The sequence below is a fragment of the Coptis chinensis genome, chromosome 7 (genome assembly GCF_015680905.1).
Source record: "Coptis chinensis isolate HL-2020 chromosome 7, ASM1568090v1, whole genome shotgun sequence".
NCBI classification, from domain to species: domain Eukaryota; kingdom Viridiplantae; phylum Streptophyta; class Magnoliopsida; order Ranunculales; family Ranunculaceae; genus Coptis; species Coptis chinensis.
In genome coordinates, this window is record NC_141462.1 from 84,683,518 (window position 1) to 84,708,218 (window position 24,701).

Consider the following 24,701-nt stretch of genomic DNA (forward strand, 5'->3'; position numbering starts at 1 on the left):
CCAAGTCCTATCATAGACTACGATTTTGATAATGTAGGACAACAAAAGTACTTGAAGGTGATTAGTGCATTAGAGAGTCATCAAACCCATCTTGGAGGTAATGATAGTATTCATAAAAACCATCCACCCGAGAGACGAGGCCTCCAGATATTGCATTTGAAGTAAACAGAGTATTCAAGACATAAAATACATACAAAAGAAGCTGAAGGGGTGAACTTTTGTTGAATGCCAACCAATAAACTTTAAAGCAAAAGTACATTACAATGATGTTTACATAAATTCATTTAAAACAAACTAACCACCACTGCTTGGAACTTCACTATGTACATCTTTAAGCAAGTTTGAAGCTGCAATCACATAAAACACAAAGACGGAGTTTAACAGTTTATTTCACCCAAAACCTACAACATAATAAACTAATAAGAAATATTAGGATTACCATTTCTCATCAAACTATTCCCTGATACACCTTTGTGAGTGGAAAAGTTCAGGGCATTAGCCACTAGCAAGAGAGGGCGATCCAAGGGTAGTCCTAGTCTTAAGTGTAGGGATCTTCTAACCTCAACTGCATAAAGGAGAAATAATAGTCTGAGGAGATCCAGATTTCATCAGGTGAGCAATAAGTATTAAGCACAGATAACTTACTGATGAAAGTACCAAGTCAGTAATTGTATTATGATCCTTTCTTTCTTTTTTTTTTTTTTTTTTTATTATTTATGAATCTGAAATTAAATTTCAATGATATAATCAAATTACAAAGCAACCAAAAGGAATATAAAGGACCTATCTCTCGCACCCTTAGTCAACCCAAGTCCGAAAACCGACTACTAAACTTTTACTTGGAGAGTACATAACATGATATCAGTTACAAACAAAATCTTTTACATTTTAGCTGCCTAAAAGCTGAATTTCCACCTACCTATGAAACAATAACCCCTTTTTACATCCAAGTATTATCTTATGGAAATCGCTTTCTTCTTGCCCAGAACCCTTTCTATTGTGGCTATTTAACAGCTGATTACAGAAAATGATGAGTAACTAATTGACTTGTTCCATGGGAAAAAGATCCTCCACTTTCGAAATACTTTAACATCTTTGAAATTAAAATGTTAAAGACTTGAAGTAATGAAATTTGGAAAGCCCTTACAAATCTGAACTTCCACCTTCCAAAAGTGCCCACACACTATTTACTAAAACCAAATAGCCCTTCCATGCACATACATACACGTGCACACACACCAGTAGTTCTTAAGGGGCAATAAATCACAAAGCATCAAGCATAGAAAATAGAAAGTAGGCAAAACAGAAACATGAAGGTTACCTGGAATATAACTGAGGATTGAGAAATAGATGAACGTAACAAGGAACTCGATATTGAATTTGTTCCAAAATTGTATGCTTGGGTTTCGAGGTCACTTCGACCGACTAAAAAGAACTAGAGCTTGAGGTAGCTGAAAAATGAAATGTGCTGTTCTTGAGTCTGACATAGTACTTACCGTTTTATGAAAAATTGATTAGTGCATAGGATGCTGTTCTTGAGTCTGACATAGGATGCATTAGACCCGCCATGCAATTGGTCCGCCAAGCTGAAAAATGAAATGTTGCTATTGCTGTTGCTGCTGGGAAGATGTCTGAGACTGTGCCTGAGATTGGTGGGATCTTGTCTGTGAGTTTTGATCAGCCTGAGATTTGGTTTGGTCCTACACAAAAACATGGTATTTTCAGAGGAGATAACTCATTTTAAGAAGAGGTACATGAAAGAACACATGTTCATTAATAGTATATCAATATATACTTGCCTGCTGCATTTGTATTTTATGTACTGCTTGTCTAAGCATCTAGTCACCCACAATATTCCTCATATGTCTCACAAAACCATCTTTGTGGATCTCATTTTTCTGGAAATACAAACAACTCTCACTTAGAATAACAACTGACAATTTAATGACAGAAACGGAAGTTGACATAGAGGAAGCTAATACAGAAAAAAGTTACCCGCAATTTGAAATAGAGCGCCTGTAGCTGCATAGCTCTGTCTTTTTCAAGCAGAGGCAATAGCACAGGAAGCATAGTTAATGAGCTTTACTTATGCTTAAAAAAGGTATAGACATCGCCTATTATACATAATCCCTCCCCTCCAAGAGAGAGAGAGAGGTCAGATAATTGGTGTTATACATAAAAACACTTGGATGTGCTTCTTAAAGCCGCGACTACTTTTAACTTTAAGAATCAATCAACATTCAGAGAGTACACGTTGCCAATTCAGTGAGTACTTGCTAATCAAATGATTACTACCACACACACACACATAACTGAAATAAGTCAATCAACAACAATAACAAAATGGAATAAAAACCTACGAGGCTACGACAAGGAATATGAAAACCATCTAAGCACTTGAAAGGAATATCATAGCATTCATTCTGATCGAGTGACAATAATAAAACAAAATTTAGCTACAACGAATGATACGGAGCACCAATTTGTAAAGCTGCATTCCTATGAAGACTAAGCGCACAATCTACAATAAATAAGCCAGAGAATTTAGTATCATGCATATTAGTTCACTAGCAAAGAGAAACTCTTCTTTTACATTTAGATAAGCATTGGTGTGAATCGAAGGGGACAATGTTCAATTTACCTATCAAAAAGAGGGGGGAGGGGGGGGGGGGGGGAAGAGATTTGCATTTTCATGGACTCCTTTAATGGTTTATATGATGTTTCTATTCCCTTGTTTTTCCTCTTTTTTCTCTTCTTCTATCTATTATAGGATCCAATGTAGGTTTTCCTCTCTTACTATATAAATTGGTTTTTTGAAGAAGCTAAAAGCTTTCAAACGCTATCAATAGTTTATCGATAAAACCGAAGCGACGAAGATTTTACCAAGATTTCAAAAGTGAGTAGGTTTTAATACCATAACACTAATTTATCAACAAATATAACAAGTTAACACTTAATTGTAAGGTGAGCACAAAGGGATTGAATTAATTTACAGAGGCCAAAAGACCCTCCCCTAGGATGTACAATAATGAAAGATAAAAAGAACCTTGTTGCAAAAAATCTGATTCCATGATGACCGTGTTTAGAAAAGGTAGACCCAAAAGTCTAACAATTAACAAAAAACAGATAAGACAGTAATAGTGCCTTAAGAAAACTTACCATACCCTGTGATGCACGGAAGATCAAGCAAAAGCGAAGAAAGACCTTCCTCCACTCCAACAGAATTTCCACAATCAGATCTTCTACACATCCCTTCATACGCTTTTACATGTTGAGGTTCAACTAAAGGTAATACAAGGATATAATACTGGCCTTTAATATGCAAAACCAACGGCCATAAGAAAAAACTCCCTTCTTCCTCTTCCTTATTAATACAAAGGCTAATAATATGACGCGTAATTGGATCATCCACCCATGAATCCGAACCTTCAGTTGATCGAGTTACACGAATGCCAAATCCACGAGCAGAACCCTCTCTGCATAATGACATCAATTTATTACCTCAACTTGCCACTTCCATTCCAACACAATGACAATAGAGCGAAAAACGTCACTACTACTACTACTGTACTAGAAAACTAATTGCCAGGATTTGAAAACAAATACTTGAGAGTATTAACTACACATTTACACACATCTTGAACAAGTAAGCAAAAAAAAAATGTTAGTTTATAATTACACAAACCTTTTCTTCCTTTGAGAAAAAGCAGTTGTCAAATGACTTATTCCATTTTGCCAATTCAATGAGTACTTGCTAATCAAATGACTTATTTCAGTTTTTTACCTCAGGTCTCATCTTGAAAGAATAAGAAGAAGATCTACAGTTACATGTTTATAATTTAATACTCTATAGAAAATGTAGTTATGAAAAATATGACTGCCATGAAATTCAAGGGATATAGAATATATACTTGCCTGCTGCATTTGGGGCTAACACCCCTTTTTTTACCTTCAAGTCTACTTCATCAGACAAGACTTGCTGCAGAGCATGGGGTGTTAGCCATGTGATCTTTTGCCCTTGAACATCAGCCTGTTCACACAAGAAAGTTCATGGCCATGTTACAAACCTCAACACATCTGTATATTACAATGAAACTATAGACATAAGCACTTCATTACCTGGTAATAAATGCCTTTCACACCTATGTAATAAATGCCTTTCACAATATCAAGACCAAGAATCTCAAGAAAAAGTTCACTTCGAGTTGATAGATAACTAGCAGCAAGAAACATCAAGTAACCATATACAATAATAAGAAAAAGATTCCCAAGTATATCATTTGTTAGATATTCGTATTTGTGCATTTGATAGAGTTAAACTACAAAAAGGAAATCATATATGAGCACACAAGTCTACTGGATTGGAATGCAGACCTGTGATCAATGACATGGCTAAAGCAGATGCTCTTGGGGACATTAGGAGTGATAGATGGACATGCCATTAGCGAAGGGATAACAGTGATATTGGTTGCCCTTGTACCTCTTGGTAGCTCTTCCCTACAGCCCAGAGAAAAATAAACATAATTAAATACAAAGAGAAACATATTATACACCACTTCTCCCTCCTCCTTTTTCCGGGCTTGGGACCGCAATGCAAATGCAAATGTAAAGTTTACTTGCATTGGCGGAGTTAAAATGGGTTAGCAAAAACAGAGAAAGCAAACATTCAATACATTGATATTAGCAAAATAAGACAAGTATTACATTGAATAAAAAAAAATGATACCAGTTTGGTAGTAGCTTGGACATAAACATAGAAACGCATTTCAAAATAGCAAAAGAGATAGCATAGTCAAACATGCCCATAGGCATGTATCATAAACAAAAAAAAAGATAGTAAACTTATTCAAGACCGCGATGTAGATGACAGAAACTCAACAGATGACTTGGGCCATATAACATTTCCTGGGCAACTCTCTCCTAGATTCTTACACCATGCATCATGAGGGAATGGTAGAGCGAAGATCTTGTGCATGTACTTCATCAACGTAAACTAAGTAAGATCTCTCTCCAAGCACCTTTCATGGAACTTGTAGGTGGGGTCAACTTCTTTAACACATCCAGTTGCCACAATGTCAAGGGGCCAACCACCAAGTAAGTTAACTTCTTTGCCAATCTTTGAGGTTTCCGGCTGAAAAACAAAGGTGTTGGATATAAAAAAATCAAACAACTTACAAAGGCTTAAGTAAAGCATTAAAAGAGACAATCACATACCGAGGTTGCATTACTAGAGCGAGGTATACTATTGGAAGTTCCAAAAGAGTTGGTCGTGGATGGTTCTTGTTGCCTCAACATTGTTGACCTAATCTCTTCTAATTGCATAGCAAAATTCATTTGGTTTGTTTGAGTCTCCTTCCATAGCTTGGAGTTTTCTTCTGCCAAGTGATAGTTTTGATCCAAAACAGGCTCCATCCTCTTCATTGTTGTTTTGTTGACCCCTAGACCCATAGCCCGACAGCGGCCCCTGCTATCTTTGCCAACCACCTGTATCCAAACACATTTCATTTTACCTACAATATAGCACAAACATTTAATGCACTACTAACATCCTAATTTGCATACCCTTGTCACGGCATCGTCGGTGATTGTCATTGGAGACCCTGAATTTGCAGACATGTCCTCATTAATCCTCTCCTATTCAACACAACGGGAGTGAAACCATAATACAGTCTTACCAAGTAAAGTATTACACTAAAGCTCAAGACTGCAATCAAACCTTGATACAACTTAAATAACTTACTACCAACAATCCCTCCTACTAGGAAAATGACACTTACCTCCCACTCAACTGGTTCTGTGCATGGAGCTTTCCTCTTGTGTATCCGGATATAAGATTCAGGCCTAGCAACCATATGGACTGGCTTGTTCTGTTCCTTAGCAATCTGCTGTCGAATAATTTGGGTGGGTGTCCTCCCAACGCAAGTAGGAGTTGTTTGTTTTGACCGGTTTATAGTGTTCCTTTCACTAGCAGCCTATATACAAAACAATATATAAGAGAATATACATATAAGATTCACAACTAATAAACTAATGACTAGATAACCTGGAATTTTTTTAGTGTTTAGATATCAACAAAAACCCGCCAATCTTCAAGATTGACACCTTCGAGCTAGACCTTGTTTAACAACAGCAGGAGATTTGCCCTTGACTAAGTTTTTTTTATACAAGGTGCTCTTATGACGCCTCCATGCCTCACCCATGACTTTTTTTAGTGTATATCATTATTAATGCTAGGACATCCCACAAACCCAAGCTGGTTTCCAATGTTTCAAAGGCGTCTACTAACGTTATGTTTCAAATACGTTGGAAAAGTATCATAGCATATTCGGACGTCCACGCCGCATACAAGTACACCACATTCAGAGGAAAACCTACTTACCTCCTCGCTAAAAGGGTGACATGGTTGTTCAAGATGGTCCAATGTTAACCAAACTTTTTTCTTCATATTTGGCGTGTCGACATTCCTTTTGCCTTACCTCTAGTCTCCTTAGGAGCATTGGATGATTCTGGAGTAGATGGAGTCCTATCTGTAAGTACATAGTAAACTTGTCAATTAGTATACATTAAAGTTCGGATGCAATTCCTGTAATAACTAAAGAAAATATTAAGATCAAAGAAAAATGAATTGCAATCTAAGAACCGAAGATGATGAATCTAATTCCACATGCATTCATATACGGTAAACAAGAAATCCTTCAAAAAGTAATAACTAAATGAGTGTGAAGCCACATAGCCTTTTTGAATGTCTAAACGATAATGAGACCACATGGCCGATCTAGCTGGATCTGCCGATCCACTTCTATCTATCTATATCACCGAAGCGACTTCCTTTTATTAAATTGGAAGACATTTAGCCTTCTCACTTTTGATAAATGGCTAATAAATCGAAGAAACTTCCCCCCATTTGTGGTGCTAGTGAAAGGGCGGTGGTGCGGCAAAGCCTGGTTCATAGTCGGGTAAAAGGAATGAAAGACTATGGAGAAAAGCGGATGAAGATAGAAGGGATCTCAAACTGCTACTTCATTTTCTTATCTTTGAACCGACCGCAGCTCTTGAACCGCTTTGTCGTGTTACCGGTACTACCGATCAACGACAACTCACCGTTGGGGGCTATGACTAGAAATAAGGGTCTATTCGATCGCCACTTTCGCTCTAACGTGGATCACCAGACCGTCGTGGAAGGCGGTTAGCAGCTATAGGTATAACCACCGGGTAGTACGTCACGGGCATAAGTAGTGACCTAAGTAGTATGGGCATTATGTTTTAGCATAGTCCTCGTAGCCATTGATTCGGTGGTTATCCCGAAGCTTTATCTCCTGCAGCAATAAATGATGCAATGCAAAGGCTAAGATAGCTGGAGCAGGGGTGGTGCGGGGTAACCAGTAAAACACATAACTAGACAAAATTCAAAATTCTTACCATAATTAGTCTGCTCCATGTCGTCCTCTGAGTCACGTTCGGACAAGTTCAAGTTGTTTTGAGATGGAGTTCCCATGAAGGCTGTTGTACATATTGTAGCAAGTCCCAGAAACTCTTAATATTCAAAACATGCATTTTTCAAGTATTTAAAACATGATGTATCAAAACACAAATATTGCATAACATTTAATCTATCAAAACAAATCAGAAAACATTATATCCATTTATAATTATGTAACCTGAAAAATCAAACATAGGTATTCAGAATTCAAACACAGGTATTCAAATTTTAAACATAGATTCAAAATTCAAACATAGTTAATGTAGATAAGCATTTAGTTAAAGTGAACTAATTCATTTTTTGTCTTTTCTTCCTCCTAGTGTCTTCAACAACCACAAACATATCGTCTGGATCGTTAAAAATCAGATCATCTGTGGATGGTTCAAGGTTACTAGGCTCCGCATAAGAAGGATCAACTTCAATTGGGTCATCAGATAGAAGACATGTTTCATCTTGATCACAATACACCTTTCTTGGGACTTCCAAAACCACATGCCAGTTAAGGATCTTTTGGATCTTTAGAGTAGAAAACCCGAGAAGCTTTATCTCGCAAGAATGAATGGTTCGTCACTCATATTATCCTAACTAATTTGATTTGACAAATTTACCAATTTAAGGTTTGCTTCCACATCTAGCTTCACACCATGTCTAAGTTTAACCCATTCACACTTGAACAAAACAGGTGGTACCCATCTCGATACTTCAACTGAATGATATTCGTAAGAACACCGTAATATTCTCGCAACATCTTCTCTTTGGGTTCTTATCCTTCGCTAGCCCGAATGTAGTTGGACACTCTGTGCAAAAACCACTATTTTGGTTCCTCTTATTCTCGATAGTCTTTTGTAATAAAGAGGAAACCATTGACCAAGATACTTCTTATGCGCCATGGCACGACTCACTTAGTCCCGCCACTATATTTTTGAAAGAATCCTCCTCTATGTCTTCAAACTCGGGCTGTCTTCTCAACCAAGGAATGAACTCGTCGTCCATGGACACCTTATATTGGCCTGCCTTCCTCCCCTGCACACTTTCACGAGCTTCCAAATCTGCGGTGTACTCCTAAATAAGATATTACGTTTATAAATATATGTATTAGTTAAAGCAATAGTCCGTTTAAGTATATAGAAGTTATAATTTCAACTTTTAAAATTTAGAAATACATCGTGTACCACCAATCATATCTTGGATGGCTTTTCAGTACCCAATTGCGTGCTTGCTCATATTCAACACCTACCAAATGATAAGTATGACCCAAACCAACTGGGCCAACTTCATCAGCCCCATCAAATTCACTATCAAACACATTTGATGGTATTAGTTCTTCACCACTAGACTTTCGCTCAAGCTTCTGGAGAAGGCTATTCCCTCCTTTGTAACCAGTGCAATAGTTCATGGTTTCCTCTTTCAAGTATCGCTCCGCGATACAACCTTCAGGATGTGCCTTGTTTGTAACATAATCCTTGTAAACCTTCATCATCCTTCAAAAAATTAAGAATTTTATAACATAATAACTTAACACAAACAAACCATGAAGCTAAGTAAACAATCTTATTAGTTAGAATTACCTCTCAAACAAATACATCCAACGATAGAATACTGGTCCACACATACGAGCCTCATACGCTAAGTGAATAGGTAGATGCATCATTATTACAAATACCGATGGAGGACAAATTTTTTCAAGCTCACATAAAGTCCTAACCATACCCCTCTCAAGTGCAAGCAAAGTGTCAACATCAAGTCTCCTCGAACATAACGCACGAAAAAATGTGCAAATACTCAAGATCACATGTCGGACTTCCTTCCTATCTCGATATGCATGTTGGATCAGCATTGGAAGCAAATGTTGCATCAAAATGTGATAATCATGAGACTTCATTCCACTCAAATCCTTCGCACCGCCTTGGACAATATTCTTCCAGTTACCACTAAACCCAACAGGTACTTTGAGATCTCTTAAGCTCGTAAGGAACAACTTTTTCTCCTCCGCTCGAAGCCAAAACACCCTAGGCTTCATAACCTTCTTACCATTTTGATCACTCAACCAATACTTCCTTTTAATCCCAAGAAGTTGCAAATCTTTGCGTGCATTGGCGTTATCTTTTGTTTTTCCTTTTGTGTTCAACATCATAGCAATCAGGAGTTCACAAACATTTTTTTCAATGTGCATAACGTCCAAGTTGTGACGGATAAGAAGCTCTACCCAATATGGAAGCCTAAATAATATCGACTGTTTGAAAAAACATGTCCCATCCCCGTTGTCCTCTTTTTGTTTTCTACCACACTTCCCTTTTTTTTTCCTTTTTCCATTCCCCTTTTCCTTCTCTTTGCCCTTACCCCATTGCACTTTCAGATTCTGTGTCATTTGTTCAACTTGCAGTCCGGTCAATCTCAAAGGTTGTTCTCTAAGCTCTTCAGTCTTGTTAAAGGTGCTTGGTCTAGTGTCCATCCTACTAGCATCTGACAAAGGCAAGAATCGTCTACTATCCATGTAAGCAAATTTTTGGCTATGTTGGAGTCTCAATGAGGAGGTATTTGGACCACAAATGGGACAAGCATATTTGCCATGGGTTCTACAGCCAGATATGTTACCTAACGCAGGAAAGTTATGGATAGTCCATAACAAAACTGCGCGCATATTGAACATCTTGCCTCTATTTGCGTCCTTCACAGTCACCCCGGTATTCCACAAAGATTGCAATTCACGAACAAGAGGTCAGTAAATATATATGTCGATATCCTTTCCGGTTGTCGTGGCCCTTCGATGAGTAAAGAGAGCATGGTAAATTTGGGTTTCATGCAAAGCCACGGAGGAAGGTTATAGGCAACACACATTACTGGCCAAGAGCTGTATAATGTGCCACAAGTTCGAAAGGATTGAAACCATCATCGTCGCTAGTCCTAATCGAACATTACGAGCTTCACTTGAAAAGTCTTTATACTTCCGATCAATTAATTTCCAATTAGATGAGTCAACTGGATGCCCCATCTCTCCACCTTTCAATCGATTTTCCGAGTGCCAACACATCTCCTTTGCCACCCATGGTATACAACCTCTTTAACCTCGCCCGTGGTGGAAAGTATCGAGTATCTTTCTTTGGAATCCTAATATGTTTCTTCCTCTGTTCGATATCAGCATATTTGTACCTCGACGCTCCACACGTAGTACAAGTATCCCTCCAATCATCATCTCTCCAAAATAGCATGCAATCATTTGGGCAAGCATCAATTTTCTCATATTTAAGGCCCAACTCTTTTATTAATTTTTCTGCCCTATAAGTATTCTCCGGAGTCTTGTTGTCACGTGGAAAAGCCACATGAAGTAATTCGAGGAGTCCCGTAAAACTCTTGTCTGTCCACCCATGTGTAACCTTTAACCGAAACAACTTGACGACAAATTTCAAAACTGTAAAGTCCTCACAATCAGGATATAAGGGACTTAAAGCCTCATGAAAATTATCAGACTCAATTGTGTCAGGCTCTTCCTCAACTATAGGATCTTCCTCAACTATTCCTCGAGCACCATCTGTTGAACATTGTTCAATAACAGCATCCAAGTTATCACCGTCAAGTTCTTCTACGACGGTACTGAATGCAACATTCTCCTCAAAAAAGGGGAAGTCCCCTCCCACCTCAAAATTAGTGGAATTTGACCTTCCACCCCTTTCAAATGCCACACTTGGTGGCTGACTTGTTTCTCCATGCATTCTCCAAAATGTATACTGTTTGTAGAAGCCCTTTTGGTAACAATGCAATGTGACCACCTCATGGGTTAGTGCTCGACCCCTATTTCTACAGTTATCGCATGGACATGGGATCACATCCTTGTGGTAACAGTTATCCCTTGCAAATTGTACAAATTGATTAACACCATGAATAAAACGATCGTCCTCTTTTGGTAAATCAATCCAACTTTTATCTATCACCCCAAACCCCTCCATACTGTAGTTCTTGCAATACGAATAAATCAAAAACATTTAGAGCTGAAAATACAATGGCAGGTAAACCATACACATAATAGACCACCACATAAATAAATAATGAACTCCACGTTGGGAGAGACTAAAATAGCACAAGTACTACATCCAACAATCAATCTAACCTAATTGCATCCATAAATTCAAATAAATTGGAAGCACACAAAAAAATGGATTGATTGAGGCATGCATACGAAAAAAACAAACTACATTCTCACTTTAAAAAATAAATTGAAACTAGATAAAGAACAGTAACAACAAAGATGATATCATATGCAACCAAGTAGGATGTTATCTAGAAGAAATATAATTATACCGCCCATATTAGTAGCGTATTTTAGTTAACCCAGTAGCAATATCTTAACTTGCATTCAATATAATATAGAGTAGGAGCATAAAAATAAAAAGAAGCAAGTAATGGTTCTCCTACTCACTTCTACCAACTACCACACACTTCAACAATAGACTCAATATTAAAACAATTACTTCTTGAGACTACTGCGAACATTAGGCTTTGGTTTAGAAGAAGTATCAATAACAACAATAGCATCCAAGTTACTAATCTTGGTATCGACAAATGGATTCTTAAGGTGCTTAGAATCATGATGAATTTGTATGTGAGACACTCTCACTTACAATATAATAAATTATTAAATATATTAAATTATTTCTTCTAAAATAAATAACAAATGGGTATATTTGACCTTACAAAATATTGATTTGAATTCCATAAAAATGCCCAACACTTAGCTAATCAACACTACAACTTACTGCAATTAATATTCTCAATTACACCTTAAAGGCGCATTATAATAAATAGAGAACATAATGCAAGTGCATCACGTCAACAAGTAGCAAATATCTATCATCTAGTAAGTCACATACCAAACAAATGTGATTTTGTTGAACTTAGTTATACCTAAAAAACTCAAACGACCAACACAAACCCATTTTAAGTTAGAATCAGGACTAACATATAACAATAACACAACCCCATTTGGTGATAGAATTAGTACTAATAGTATCTATAACCAAGATAAGTAAAACAAAACAAATTTCAACTTTTCTAGAAAAAACCCATTTCAAGTTAACACCAAACCAGAGATGGGAGAAAAACTCACCTGATGTAAATGAAAAAAAACAATAATCCGGACCTGTTCACAACAAATATCATAAACCATGAGTGATATTATTCCATTTAAACTAAATTTTAACAATACAAACCTTACAAACACTACTTTTTCATAGAAATTGGTAAACACTAACTCTTAAAAAGCAAGAATTGTGAGAGGGGATAGAGAGACATGAGGGGAAAAACGAAGAACAATTACCTAGTGATTAAAGACGAAGTTTTTCTCAAAAAAATAATGATTTAGAGATGTTCGAAGTGAGATTAGCAGAAGAAGAAAACAAAATAGAGAAAAGATTACCTGAGAGAGGGGGAGTGGCGTGTCTGCGTCACTGCCGTGAGAGAGGAGAGGGGAAGAAAACGGAGATAGAGAGTATTTGTTTTGTTTTTGTTTTTTTAATTTTCGATAAACCTCGAGAGAGTATTTGTAGCAGTTTTAGAATTTTTGGGCCATGGCCAAAAACCCAATTAAACTTAAACCGCACAGAACTTTGGCCACACCTGTCAAAAGTTTTAGCCACGGCTAACACCCGTGGTTATTATGCAACAGCCTATGACCGTGGCTAAAGCTCATCTGTACCTGTGGCCAAAAGTCATTTTTCTTGTAGTGTTACTTCGCAATGAAACAAATGCCATAATTGGTAATGGAATCGAACCCATTGCTACAACGAAATAATTCGATGTAGTGATTGTAAGGAGTTGAGTGTTCAAGTTTCTGATCACTACAATCAACAAAACTTTTGACATTACGATCACTACTATCAACAAAAATCAACGAAACTTTTGACATTACAATCACTACAATCACTAAGACGGATAGTTGAATAACACAAATACTCGAACTCTACAATCACTACAAACACTCAACTCTATGCCATTCTAAATGAGAAACTTAAACACTCAAATCCTTACAAACACTACAATCACTACAAACATTCTAAATTAAATTAAATTAAATAAAATTGAATAAAATGAAACACTCAACTCCTTACAAACACTAAAATCACTACAAACATTCTAAATGAAATTGAATAAAATGAATTAAAACCAATAGTATAGAAAACAAACATGTAGTATTTGGTATTTGATGAGAGCACAAGAGAGAAAACGAGTGTTAACAATGGCAGTTACACAAGAGAGCAGACGAGTGTTTTGAACAGTGTTTCACGCCCAATCACAACAATGTCGTGATTTAATTGTCCAAACTCCAATTAAACGGTGAGAAAAGGTTTTTGGTTTTGGTTTTTGGTAAGGGTTTTTGTATCTCGAAGGTTTTTTTGGTTTTGGGTACGGTGAGTGCGCGAGAGAGATGATACCGGTTAGAAAGGTTATTCCCGATCATGTGCGATTTAGAGGGGGGGTGTATTGGGTTTGCTTTGGACTTCGCTGTTGGGCTTAGGCTGGAGGCTGCCCAATCCAATTCATGTGGCAGCCAATACATGACTCATTACTTAAGTTTCAAAGCTCAAATCTTTGCTCCCAGGTGCCAGTAACCAGGATTGGATCGAATCAGTTGAGTTTACCTCGGGTCAAGTGAAGGAGCCTTGAATACAGCTTCCAATGGGTAGTTGGGCTTTGATACAACTTTTGGTGAACGAAGAGACATGGATGTGTGCATTCACTCGGAGGAACGAGAACAAGAGAGTTTGAGGCAGCATTTAGCCAGTGCAGAAGTGTTTGTGATATGTGACTTTATTAGATTGGTCAAAAGAAAGGACCTGCCAAAAATAAAATCTTAAATCTGAGGGTTTGAGTTCCCATAAATCAAACACATCCTTAATTGATTTGGAATTTTGGATGAAGGAGAAAAAAAAAAGTGGGTTTGTGAGTTATAAATCCCACATTACGGATCCTTAGAGCATCTTTAGGAGAGATACAAAAAAAAACATCAAATATTTGAACCAAACCAAACCAACACCAAGAACTTTAGGAGAAATATCAAATACTCGACACCAAACCTCGTGCGGCTTTCGCAAAACCACGCAAGAGACCAAGCCCAAGCCCACGCAAATTTTTGGTAAACCGCGACACATCAAAATTTGGTGTTCGAAACTACGAGATAGAGGCCCAAACTAACACTAAAGCCCACGCGGAGATTTGATACAGCACCAAAGCAAACACCAAATTTTCGCCGATTTGGTGTTTGCTTTGGTGTTTTTTTAGTGTTTTCATCAACATGTGTCTCTCCTGAAGATGAAAAAACACCAAATTATTGCTATAATGATATTTTGTACTATGTTGATAATTTGGTGTTTGATGCTAGGATAGTGTCTCTCCTAAAGACACTCTTAGAGCATTCTCAACATAGTACAAAATATCACGATATATTGTGATATTTGTCGATATCTATTGAGATTTCAGAGAAAGATATATAAATATCACGATATGTTCAGAGATATATACAATTGCAAATATCGGTGATATTTTGACGATATTTGGAAATATTTGGCGATATTTTATGTATGTAATAATTTTATTTAATATTTACCATTATATTTCAAATAAATATAAATAATGTATCATGATATATCCAAAAATATCCACAATATTTGTCGATATTTTGGATATATTCAAGATATTTGCATGTGAAACAATGTCAAATATCCCTAAAGAGGAGGATATATCCACGATACATATCGAGAAATTGAGTATCAATAAATACCTATATCCTGATATTTTGTACTATGATTCTCAATGCAAACAACAACTTGTTACCTCCACATAGGCACCACATAAGATTATTTCCCCTCATAATTACCTTCTTGGTTAGAAGCTACTAGGGGTTGCCCAATGCAAATGTTACTTTAAAATTCTGACGGAATGTTTTATTCTGTATGAATATAAAAAAGAAAAAATATATAAAAAAAAAAACACCAGATGGAATTAAATATTTCGTCAAAAAAAAAATCTCGCAGGACGGAATGAAACATCCCGTCTGGAAAAAAAAAAAAAAAAAATTTAAAAAAAACACACGAGACGGAATAAAATGTTCGGTTCGAAGTTTACAACTCAACAACTATTTCTGTAACAAGTGCTACCCTCAGCTCATTATTAGTTAGTGAAAAGCTACTCTCATTGTAACTCTTAGATTGGGCTATTGTTTTTAGTTCAAAAGGCTGACAAGTTATTTTACCTCAAAGTGATTTGTATTGGGAATGCTATTATATTCATTTTGTAGCCGGGTCTAATTATCTTGGCTGACCTCCCCTTGACAGATTTTACTAGTGGGACTACCAACAAGCAGACAACCATGTAACCCTCTTCTTATTCGTTAACACAATTTATCGGCTCACTTGGACAAAAAAAATACCAACAAGACAATCAGCCCGAAAAGCACACATTTGCTTCATCCCAGCAACAACAGAAAAAACACAATGCAAATTGGCAAATTGCCAAGAAAAGCCAAAACTTAATTTTATGCTCACGTATATAAAAAACACATCTTCAGACAGCTTGCTGTTGATTTCATGCGTTCAAATGAGCTTCCTCATTGTTTTGATAACCATAACTAGTTGCCACAAAAGTATAAACGCTTAAAATCACAAAGCTTACGATCGTTAACAGGGAGTAGAATGAATGCAAATGTTTTAGATCTATGTTTGATCTTGTTGCATAGATCAGAACAGTAAAGAAGACAGCCCCTGCTCCAATCATAGCATCAGTGAACACTGAGTCATATCTCCTCAATGAAGGAGGAAGTTGCTCTCTAAAGAAGCCCTCAATGCCATCACGAGTTACTCCACTCATGGCTCCAAATAAGATAAATTGCGGAGTTAGCCAAAACACACTCCTCTCGCTTTCTGCTTTATCCCTCGCTATATATGCAGCAACAGTGCAACAAAATGTAGCTAAAACTATCCCAATACCGTATTTTATAGGCGAACCATACTTTTCCCCGGATCCAGTTAACCTCCTTGATAACAACAACACATATAGTCCTTTAATTCCTGAGCCTGATATATCAGCTAGAAGTAATAACGTTTGTATAGGAAGATCTATGTTGAGGTGTCCAAGTGTAGAGTCCATATCATTTCCTTGCTGTATAAAGACGGTATTCCCTATAGATTTTACCATACCATAGGCAAGGAAGGTCATGCACATAGGAAACATGCGTAATAGGCGTTTAGCTTCTTCAACTTCTGTTACAGTGCAAAGCCTCCACTTTCTTCTTTCTTCCTCTGGTTGGGTAGACAACTCTATAATTGCCGCTTTGTCTAAAAACCTGTGTGCACTCCATCATGCTAAGAGCTAAGAAAGTCTAAGAAGATATGTAGTTTTTAGGTTCCATGTGAACCGCAGAGATACAGTACATTTTTCTTATTTATTTAATAAAGAACGAAACAATGTTAATGAAAAAGAAACAAGTTTACAAAAGGGCATTTACCTCAGGCTGTTTGTGTGCTTCAATGGATGTTCTGTGTTTTCTTCATAGAGCTGATGCACATCATGTTGAGGAGAAGAGTGATTTCTCTTCCGAAAAGCAGCCACATAGACACGTAGTACACCTTTAAGAGGTGTCCCACATTCTTCAGTAGGTTTAACAAAGGAATTGACGTAGAACAAGGACATAATAGGGACCAACCCGAACCCAATTGTGGGCACTAAGAACTCTGTTTGCGTCCATTTCTCTTCGTTACGGCCATATTTAATAGCTATGATATTAGTTATTGTGGTTACAAGCACGAAAAAGATCCTAGTTGCATATTTTACAAAAAACAACAGAATGAGGTATCTATGCGAGTCCAAAAATACAAAAATCTTACTATCACACCCCAAAACCAATTTCATCAAACTTACAAAAGGATTATTGATGCTTTCGTTGCTTTCTTCCTTTTCTTTAGCCAAAGAGTTCGATGAATTTTTAAGACTGTACTTCCCAATTCCACTGAGCAAAAATCCAATCAACACAAAATTTTTCTTGTTCACCTCATACTTGACAGGCGCAATTTTCTTCTTTAGCTCAGTCCTGCCAGGAATTTCAGGCATTTCTCTTTTTCGATCAGCATTTCCATATGTAATAAGGCTCAATCCCTGAAACAAGTTCAGATATTAGTATTACTCAAGTAGTCAGAGTAAAAGCACAATCAATCGTTGAGTATAGCACAATCATTTTGTAACAAAAATCTCCTATCACAAAAAAGGCTCCTTTGACAACACTCTACATCCACTTTTCTTGAATGCTTCCACTAATACGCCAGCGGGAAGTTGTTAAGAAAACACATGGTTGGGAGCTATTGGCATTTTCCATTTACGAAAAATGTTGCTATAATCATCATCACCCAAGAGTGGAAATTATGATTCTAGTCAATGTTTGAGTCACTCTGCAAATTTCACTAACAAATAAGCAGGAAAGGTAAGTTGAACTAAATATGCACTTTTCTAAATAGACCATTCACTTGGTGTTTAGCATAACCATCGTTGCCAAAATCCTGCTAACATTTTGGGTTAATATAATGAGTTCGACTTATAGGTGTCAATAAATTTCAATTATACACACTATCCTTCCTCCCACAAAATGTAAGTCTGAAGAGTGCTTCTCTTTGCTTAGAAGGGGTACCTAGGAGAGAACTGGCCAAATAATGGTGGTCCTACCTAGTTTTATCACATGACCTGATGACCATGGAGCAATGCACCACACTTTATTTCCAATTCAAAGTGTAATCTAGCTAACGACACTAACAAAACTAAAGCAATCAGGTCTTATATAAATCCCTAAAAGTCCAGGACACATGATCATGTTCTTTCGTGCTATCAAATACTCTTTTTGCATCAAGCATCTGTAACATTTTGTATATAAATTAACTAAGGCAGATTGAATATTTTGAGTGTGAGTTTGCAAGCCTGGTCTAGTGAGTGCAAACTTCGAGTGGGTGTTTGTATGATGAAATGACTCGAATGCTTCATGAAAGTGGCCAAGATTTTCTTGTTCAATAAGGATAGACTAGGTTACTCTTTGGCCATGGCCATGCTAGGCCAAATCCCAGGGTAGCTAGCGAATACTTCGTTTGAATGGAACTGTACAAGTGCACTTCTTTGAGGATATTTGTTGAACAAATGGCAGTGACAAAAAGAGAGGCTAATAAGTAACCAGGCAGTCTTAATGAAAAAAGAAGAAGACAGATTATCATTGACTAATTTCAGCAAAAATACAGTGACCTATGAACTAACATGTTATGTGCAACACATTATGAAGGACGTTCTATGCTCCTGCTTCATTCCTCAAAGCAACAAAATAATGCAACAAAAAGTGTACAAGTTCACAAGTAAAAGATTGTAAACATTTTGTAGAACTTACAACGGCATAGAACACAGATGATAGGAAGGTCATCCCATAGTGAGTTAGACAGACATCAACAAGTACGGCGCCAACTATTCCCAGAATTCCAGCCAATCCATCTCTAATATTTAGAATCTTTGCTGATTTAGTGTTATCAAAGTGGAGATTGTCCTGAAAATACTCTACGAAATTGGATAAGAAATAGTCGACATAGATACGAGCAAAGATCACACCTGGAAATAAAAAACAATCAAATGTTAAAGCCTTACGCGCTTGTACGTCTAAAGTTCTAAACGTACATTCCTTGGAACAATTATAACTCATGTAGTTATGTAATGATATAAATAGAATGAGTTCAAAGCTTCAAGGCTTCAACAAGGCTCGAAACAAATAATGTAAATTTGTAACTGCTGTATAACAATAAATGACTTACATCTAACTTCTAGACTTCTAGTCCATTAACAAAAAAGAGAAGAAGAAGAAGAAGAAGAAGATAGAAACTGCATTACTTGCCTAAGACATATAAATGGGCCGTGAGTCCGCGATATCTCAACCAACGAAATTTAATCCAGAACAAAATATCCATTTTCTTTACCACTGAGGATGAAGCCCAGCTTAGCTACGTACTGATTATATATTTGTATTAGAAGGAACAAAGTGGATCGAATTGGAGTAAACTAATCTTTCAGCTACCTGTCCTACGATGGAAGCAAAGGTTGAGATAGGAATCATGTTAATTACCTAGCAAATTGTCGTTTGCACCAGTTTTGTACAAGGAGAACCTTGAAACCTAGGAAAGAACTGTGTGCATGGCATCTTCCATTACCAGCAGTACCAAAAAGCTACACCGATGCCTTCAGATGAGAGCAAGAAATCTACATCGTACTACAAGGACGTATGTGGCATGTGCACATCTCTACACTATATATGATAGCCGGGTTTTGAGGAACCACTCCCCACTATCGAGTAGCAAAATTGAAATCTCGCTATTTGCTCAATTTATAAACATCTCCCTCACAAAAATTAGAAATTTCCCCTTTATTAATAATTTAGAAGAACTCCCCTAATATAACTTAAATTATATAATTATTCTCCATTTTTCTCTATAAATTTAGAACAAGCCTTCTTTTATTAATAATTTAGAAAAAAAAAAAAATCCCTAATATCCCTTAAATAACATAATTATCTTTTATATTAAATTAGATGCGCCTCTCCTATATAATTACAATTAGAATCCAAAAAAATCATGCTAATTATCGATCTCGAATGACAGATTTCAAGACTTTAGGAAAAAAAAACCTCGATGTGTAGCACGGTTATTAAGGTGACAATAATTGTTGGGTTGTGGAACCGTCGAGCGAAGCTGTAGTGTCTCACCAGCAAGTTTGGACGACGTCGAAGCGTCGATATTACAAAGCCTCTACGACCTGCCGAGGTCATTTGAGAATGATGCTCTTGGAAATAGCTTGAACGACATGTGGGCATCGTGTGGGAAGAGAGCCAAACGACTTGGCGAAGTCGTTTGGGAAAAGCACTGAGCGGTCTACATGCACCGTTTGGAAGTAATGTTGCTGGCTTACCTCCCAACGACCTGATGGTGTCGTTTGAAACTAAAGTTCTGAAACTTTTCGGAATTTCGACAGTTTAACGAAATTTCGGCCCAAAGTCCATTTTCTCACCTTTTTTCTATGTACACCTATATAAAGGAAATAGATTAGGGTTTTGAGACAACTTTGAGATATTCATTTTTTGGGTATTGTGGGAGCTCTATTGAGCTAGGGTTTGAGTGAGGCCTCTTGTTCTTGATTCTTGATATTTCTTGTAAATTCTCCAATCTTTGCTATAAAAGAAACTCAGCTCTTGTGTGGATATAGGTAACATTTACCGAACCACCTAAATCTTTGTGTCTCTTTGCATATTTACTTCCTTATTTATTGTTTGCTTGTTATGGGTGATGATAAATTAGTGGCTTTGCTTGTTTGAGTTTGTTGTGATAACTACCAAAGTCTTGGGTGGGTGATTTCTCTGGTGTGAGCTCCAAGTTGAAATCATTTGGGATAGAAAGTAGCTAGATTGAGGTGTGACTTTCTAGTGAAATCTCCCAACAAGTGGTATCAGACCACGGTTTGAATCATTAGAACAAGATATGTGAGAAAAGACTCCACCTTTAGCAGAGAGGCTAGGTGTTTGAAGAAATTCCTCTAAGAAGTTCTCCACCGTTGTTTTGGTTCAGTGGAAGTCATGACGACCGACAAAGAAAGCTACAAGATAGAGAAGTTTGATGGAACAAACTTCGGCTATTGGAAGATGCAAATTGAGGACGTACTCTATCAAAAGGATTTGATGGAAACATTGATAAGTGAGAAGCCCGATTAGATTCCGCAAGACAAATGGGATTTGCAATATAGAAGGCATTGGCCACAATCCGATTGAGTCTCTCGAAGTCAGTAGCCTTCAATATTAAAACCGAGAAGATGGCGAAATCTCTTATAGAGGCACTTACTACGATGTATGAACAATCCTCGGCCGCGAACAAAGTCTATTTGATCACTAAGCTATTTAGTATGAGAATGTCGGAGGGGACCTCCTTCAAGGATCACCTAAATGAATTTAACCAAACTAAGGACCAATTGGAGTCGGTTGAGATTACATTTAGTGATGAGGTGCTAGCTTTGGCGATACTTGGACAATTGCCTCCAAGTTGGAAGGCGACTATGGCGGCTATTAGTGGCTCTGCGGGAATGACCAAGTTGAAGTTTGAGCACGTTGTTAGTATGGTGCTAATCGAGGAAATTCGGAGACAGGATTGTCCTTCATCTTCGAGGTCAACTTCAGGGTCGACATTGAGCACTGAAAGTAGGGGAAGAAATTCAAACAGGAGTCGTAGTAAGAAAAAGTGGAAGGGGAGATCGAAATCTCAAGCTCCTCGATTGCAAAGCGTTGAACACAATCCTCGAGACATAAGTGAAGTTGTATGTTACAATTTTGGTAAGCATGGCCACTATAGTAACAATTGCCCAGCACCAAGAAACAACAACAATATTAATAAGAACAAGAAAAAAAATCAAGAAGCTAATGTTGTTGAGATGGTAGATGATGCTTTGATATATTCGATGGAGCACAAGAAGGAGTCTTAGGTACTTGATTCTGGCGCATCTTTCCATGCTACCTCACATCGAGAGTTCCTTGAGAACTACACCGAAGGTGACCTTGGAACGGTCTTTCTCGGTGATGACCAACCTTGTGACATTGTTGGCAAGGGTAACGTGCATGTCAAGATGAATGGCTCGTCATGGTTATTGAGGGACGCGTCGAACCGCCCGGATTGAGGAAGAATTTGATTTCTATGGGGCAATTGGTAAGTGAAGGATTTGTTACAGTCTTCACCGGTGATACTTGGGACCAACCTTGTGACATTGTCGGCAAGGGTAACGTGCATGTCAAGATGAATGGCTCGTCATGGTTATTGAGGGACGTCAGACACGTTCCGGATTTGAGGAAGAATTTGATTTCTATGGGGCAATTGGCAAGTGAAGGATTTGTTACAGTCTTCACCGGTGATACTTGGAAGGTCTCAAAGGGTTCAATGGTTGTTGCAAATGGTAAGAAAGATGGTACTCACTACATGACTGCACATGGTTGTGAGTCGATTGCCGTGACACATGGCAAAGAGGATCCAAATGTTTGGCACCGCAGACTTGGTCACATGAGTAAGAAAGGAATGAAAATCCTTCACTCTTCTGGTAAACTCCCAAAGTTACAGTCAACTGAAATTGACTTCTGTGAGAACTGTATATTTGGAAAGCAGAAGTAGATGAGTTTTTAGAGAATGGGTCAGACTCCGAAAGCTAGAAGGCTTGAGTTGATCCATACAGATGTCTAGGGGCTAGCTAATGTCTCTTCACTTGGCGAAAAGTTATATTTTGTGACTTTCATTGATGACCATACTAGGAAGGTGTGGGTCTATTTCTTGAGACACAAGTCAAAAGTATTTGAAGTGTTCAAGACTTAGAAAGCCATAGTTAAGAATGAGACAAGCTTGAAAGTAAAGAAGCTGAGATCCGACAACGGTGGAGAGTATGAGGATTCAGGTTTTAAGAACTACTGTGCTGACAATTAAGGGTGGAATTTGAGCTGAGGGCTCGGAGCTCGGCTTGGGCTTGGCTCATTTAAGCTCAGCTCGAGCTCACTCGTTTAACTATATGAGCTGAGCTCGAGCTCAAATTAAAGCTCGTGTAACAAATGAGTTTGATGAAGCTCGGCTCATTTAGCTCAAATAGCATATTTATAGTGTAAAATAACTGAGCAGCTCGAGCTCAGCTTGGGCTTGGCTCGTTTAAGCTCGGCTTGAGCTCGGTCGTTTAACTATATGAGCCAAGCTCGAGCTCAATTTAAAGCTCATGTAATTAGCGAGGCGAGCTTGAGCATGGTAAAGCTCGGCTTGTTTAGCTCGAATTCCACCCTTACTGACAATGGCATCAAGATGGAAAAGACTTTGCCAGGGACACCTCAGCAAAATGGGGTTGCAGAGCAGGTGAATAGAACACTGACAGAGAGAGCTAGGTGTATGTGTACATTAGCAGGCTTGCCCAAGCATTTCTGGGCAGAAAGTGTTAGCACAGCAGCTTACCTGATCAATAGAGGACCATAAGTACCTTTGGATTTTAAGATTCCACAGGAAGTGTGGAGCGGGAAGGATGTGAACCTTTCCCATTTGAAGGTGTTTGGTTATGTGTCCTATGTCCACATTAGTGACCAAGCTAGAAGCAAGCTTGATGCTAAGTCACTAAAGTGCACCTTCATCGGCTATGGCGGTGATGATTTTAGGTATCGCTTTTGGGATGATCAAAATCGGAAAATCATTCGTAGTAGAGATGTTGTGTTTAATGAGAAGGTGATGTACAAGGACAGAGATGAAGCACAAACCAAGAAATCGGGTACAGAGAGCGGCACAGAGTATGTTGAGTTGGAAGACTTCGATGTAAGTCGTGGTATAGTGGGAACCCCACAGTCAGAGGATGACAGTAGTAGTGACTCAGAGAATAATGAGAATACTACACCACAGAGTCCATCTCCACCTTGTGCCCCAAGGAAGACATCTAGGCCACATGTACCGAGTACGAGATATCCGCCCTCCACCTATGTGAATTACTTGCTACTTACTGATGGTGGCGAGCCTCAATGCTATGATGAAGCATTAGAGGCGAGTGATGCAAGCAAGTGGGAGCTTGCTATGCAAGATGAGATGAAGTCCCTCATCTCTAATGACACGTGGGAGTTAGCCAAACTACTCATGGGCAAGAAGGCTCTACAGAACAAATGGGTGTTTAGAATCAAAGAGGAACATGATGGTTCCCAGAGATACAAAGTGAGGCTAGTAGTCAAGGGTTTTCAGCAGAAAGCAGGCGTTGACTTCACAGAGATATTCTCCCAAGTGGTGAAACTGAATACTATTCGGTCAGTGTTGAGTATTGTTGCAGTGGAAGATTTGTATCTTGAGCAGTTGGATGTTAAAACTGCCTTCCTCCATAGTGACCTAGTTGAGGAAATTTACATCTAGCAACCGGAGGGTTTCATCAAGAAGGGTAAAGAAAATATGGTATGCAGGCTCAGAAAGAGCTTGTATGGTTTAAAACAAGCCCCTAGGTGTAACTTCATGCAAGGAAATGGCTACTATAAGTGCAACGCTGACCATTGTTGCTACTTCAAGAGGTTCGACTCTAGCTATGTCATTCTATTGCTATATGTTGATGATATGTTAGTAGCGAGTTCTGATATGTCAGAAATTGGGAGATTAAAAGAGAAGTTGGCAAGTGAGTTCTCCATGAAGGACTT

General features: G+C 37.9%; 3 protein-coding genes and 1 long non-coding RNA gene across 5 annotated transcripts; all 4 read right to left on the reverse strand.

Annotated features, from left to right (window-relative positions):
- Window positions 1-220: 220 nt before the first annotated feature.
- LOC147489511 (uncharacterized) lies at window positions 221-1,388 on the reverse strand. The gene is made up of 3 exons (XR_015200962.1): window positions 1,322-1,388; window positions 440-565; window positions 221-347 (listed from the first exon to the last, which is right to left on the reverse strand). It is a non-coding gene; the product is annotated as an uncharacterized LOC147489511 (long non-coding RNA).
- A 122-nt stretch (window positions 1,389-1,510) lies between these two features.
- LOC147489512 (AP-5 complex subunit mu-like) lies at window positions 1,511-3,884 on the reverse strand. Its single transcript, XM_086574664.1, has 5 exons — window positions 3,847-3,884; window positions 3,686-3,754; window positions 3,160-3,476; window positions 1,996-2,036; window positions 1,511-1,898 (listed from the first exon to the last, which is right to left on the reverse strand). The coding sequence occupies exons 1-5, from the start codon at window positions 3,882-3,884 to the stop codon at window positions 1,839-1,841; spliced, it is 525 nt and encodes a 174-aa protein (XP_086430790.1). The 3' UTR covers window positions 1,511-1,838.
- Window positions 3,885-10,455: 6,571 nt separating this feature from the next.
- On the reverse strand, window positions 10,456-11,424 carry LOC147489513 (uncharacterized). The gene has a single exon (XM_086574666.1). The coding sequence runs from the start codon at window positions 11,422-11,424 to the stop codon at window positions 10,456-10,458; it is 969 nt and encodes a 322-aa protein (XP_086430792.1).
- A 4,412-nt stretch (window positions 11,425-15,836) lies between these two features.
- On the reverse strand, window positions 15,837-19,893 carry LOC147489514 (protein NRT1/ PTR FAMILY 5.5-like). Of its 2 annotated transcripts, none has more exons than XM_086571743.1 (4): window positions 19,608-19,893; window positions 18,885-19,099; window positions 16,974-17,620; window positions 15,837-16,811 (listed from the first exon to the last, which is right to left on the reverse strand). In XM_086571743.1, the coding sequence occupies exons 2-4, from the start codon at window positions 18,915-18,917 to the stop codon at window positions 16,055-16,057; spliced, it is 1,437 nt and encodes a 478-aa protein (XP_086427869.1). In that variant the 5' UTR covers window positions 18,918-19,099; window positions 19,608-19,893; the 3' UTR covers window positions 15,837-16,054. The 2 variants fall into 2 exon arrangements, with proteins under 2 accessions (XP_086427869.1, XP_086427870.1); XM_086571744.1 differs by lacking the exon at window positions 19,608-19,893 and adding an exon at window positions 19,300-19,353.
- Between the last annotated feature and the right edge of the window lie 4,808 nt (window positions 19,894-24,701).

What these genes read in the sequence shown, in the direction of transcription:
- LOC147489513 (XM_086574666.1), bottom strand. Translation starts at nt 11,424, where the DNA reads ATGGAGGGGTTTGGGGTGATAGATAAAAGTTGGATTGATTTACCAAAA.
- LOC147489514 (XM_086571743.1), bottom strand. Translation starts at nt 18,917, where the DNA reads ATGACCTTCCTATCATCTGTGTTCTATGCCGTT. An exon ending in CATCTGTGTTCTATGCCGTT is followed by an intron (nt 17,621 to 18,884) that starts GTAAGTTCTACA and finishes AACTTGTTTCAG; the next exon opens with GGATTGAGCCTTATTACATA. An exon ending in AAGCACACAAACAGCCTGAG is followed by an intron (nt 16,812 to 16,973) that starts GTAAATGCCCTT and finishes GAGTGCACACAG; the next exon opens with GTTTTTAGACAAAGCGGCAA.
- LOC147489512 (XM_086574664.1), bottom strand. Translation starts at nt 3,884, where the DNA reads ATGGCAGTCATATTTTTCATAACTACATTTTCTATAGA. An exon ending in ATAACTACATTTTCTATAGA is followed by an intron (nt 3,755 to 3,846) that starts GTATTAAATTAT and finishes TCATTTGATTAG; the next exon opens with CAAGTACTCATTGAATTGGC. An exon ending in TTTTCTCAAAGGAAGAAAAG is followed by an intron (nt 3,477 to 3,685) that starts GTTTGTGTAATT and finishes GTCATTATGCAG; the next exon opens with AGAGGGTTCTGCTCGTGGAT.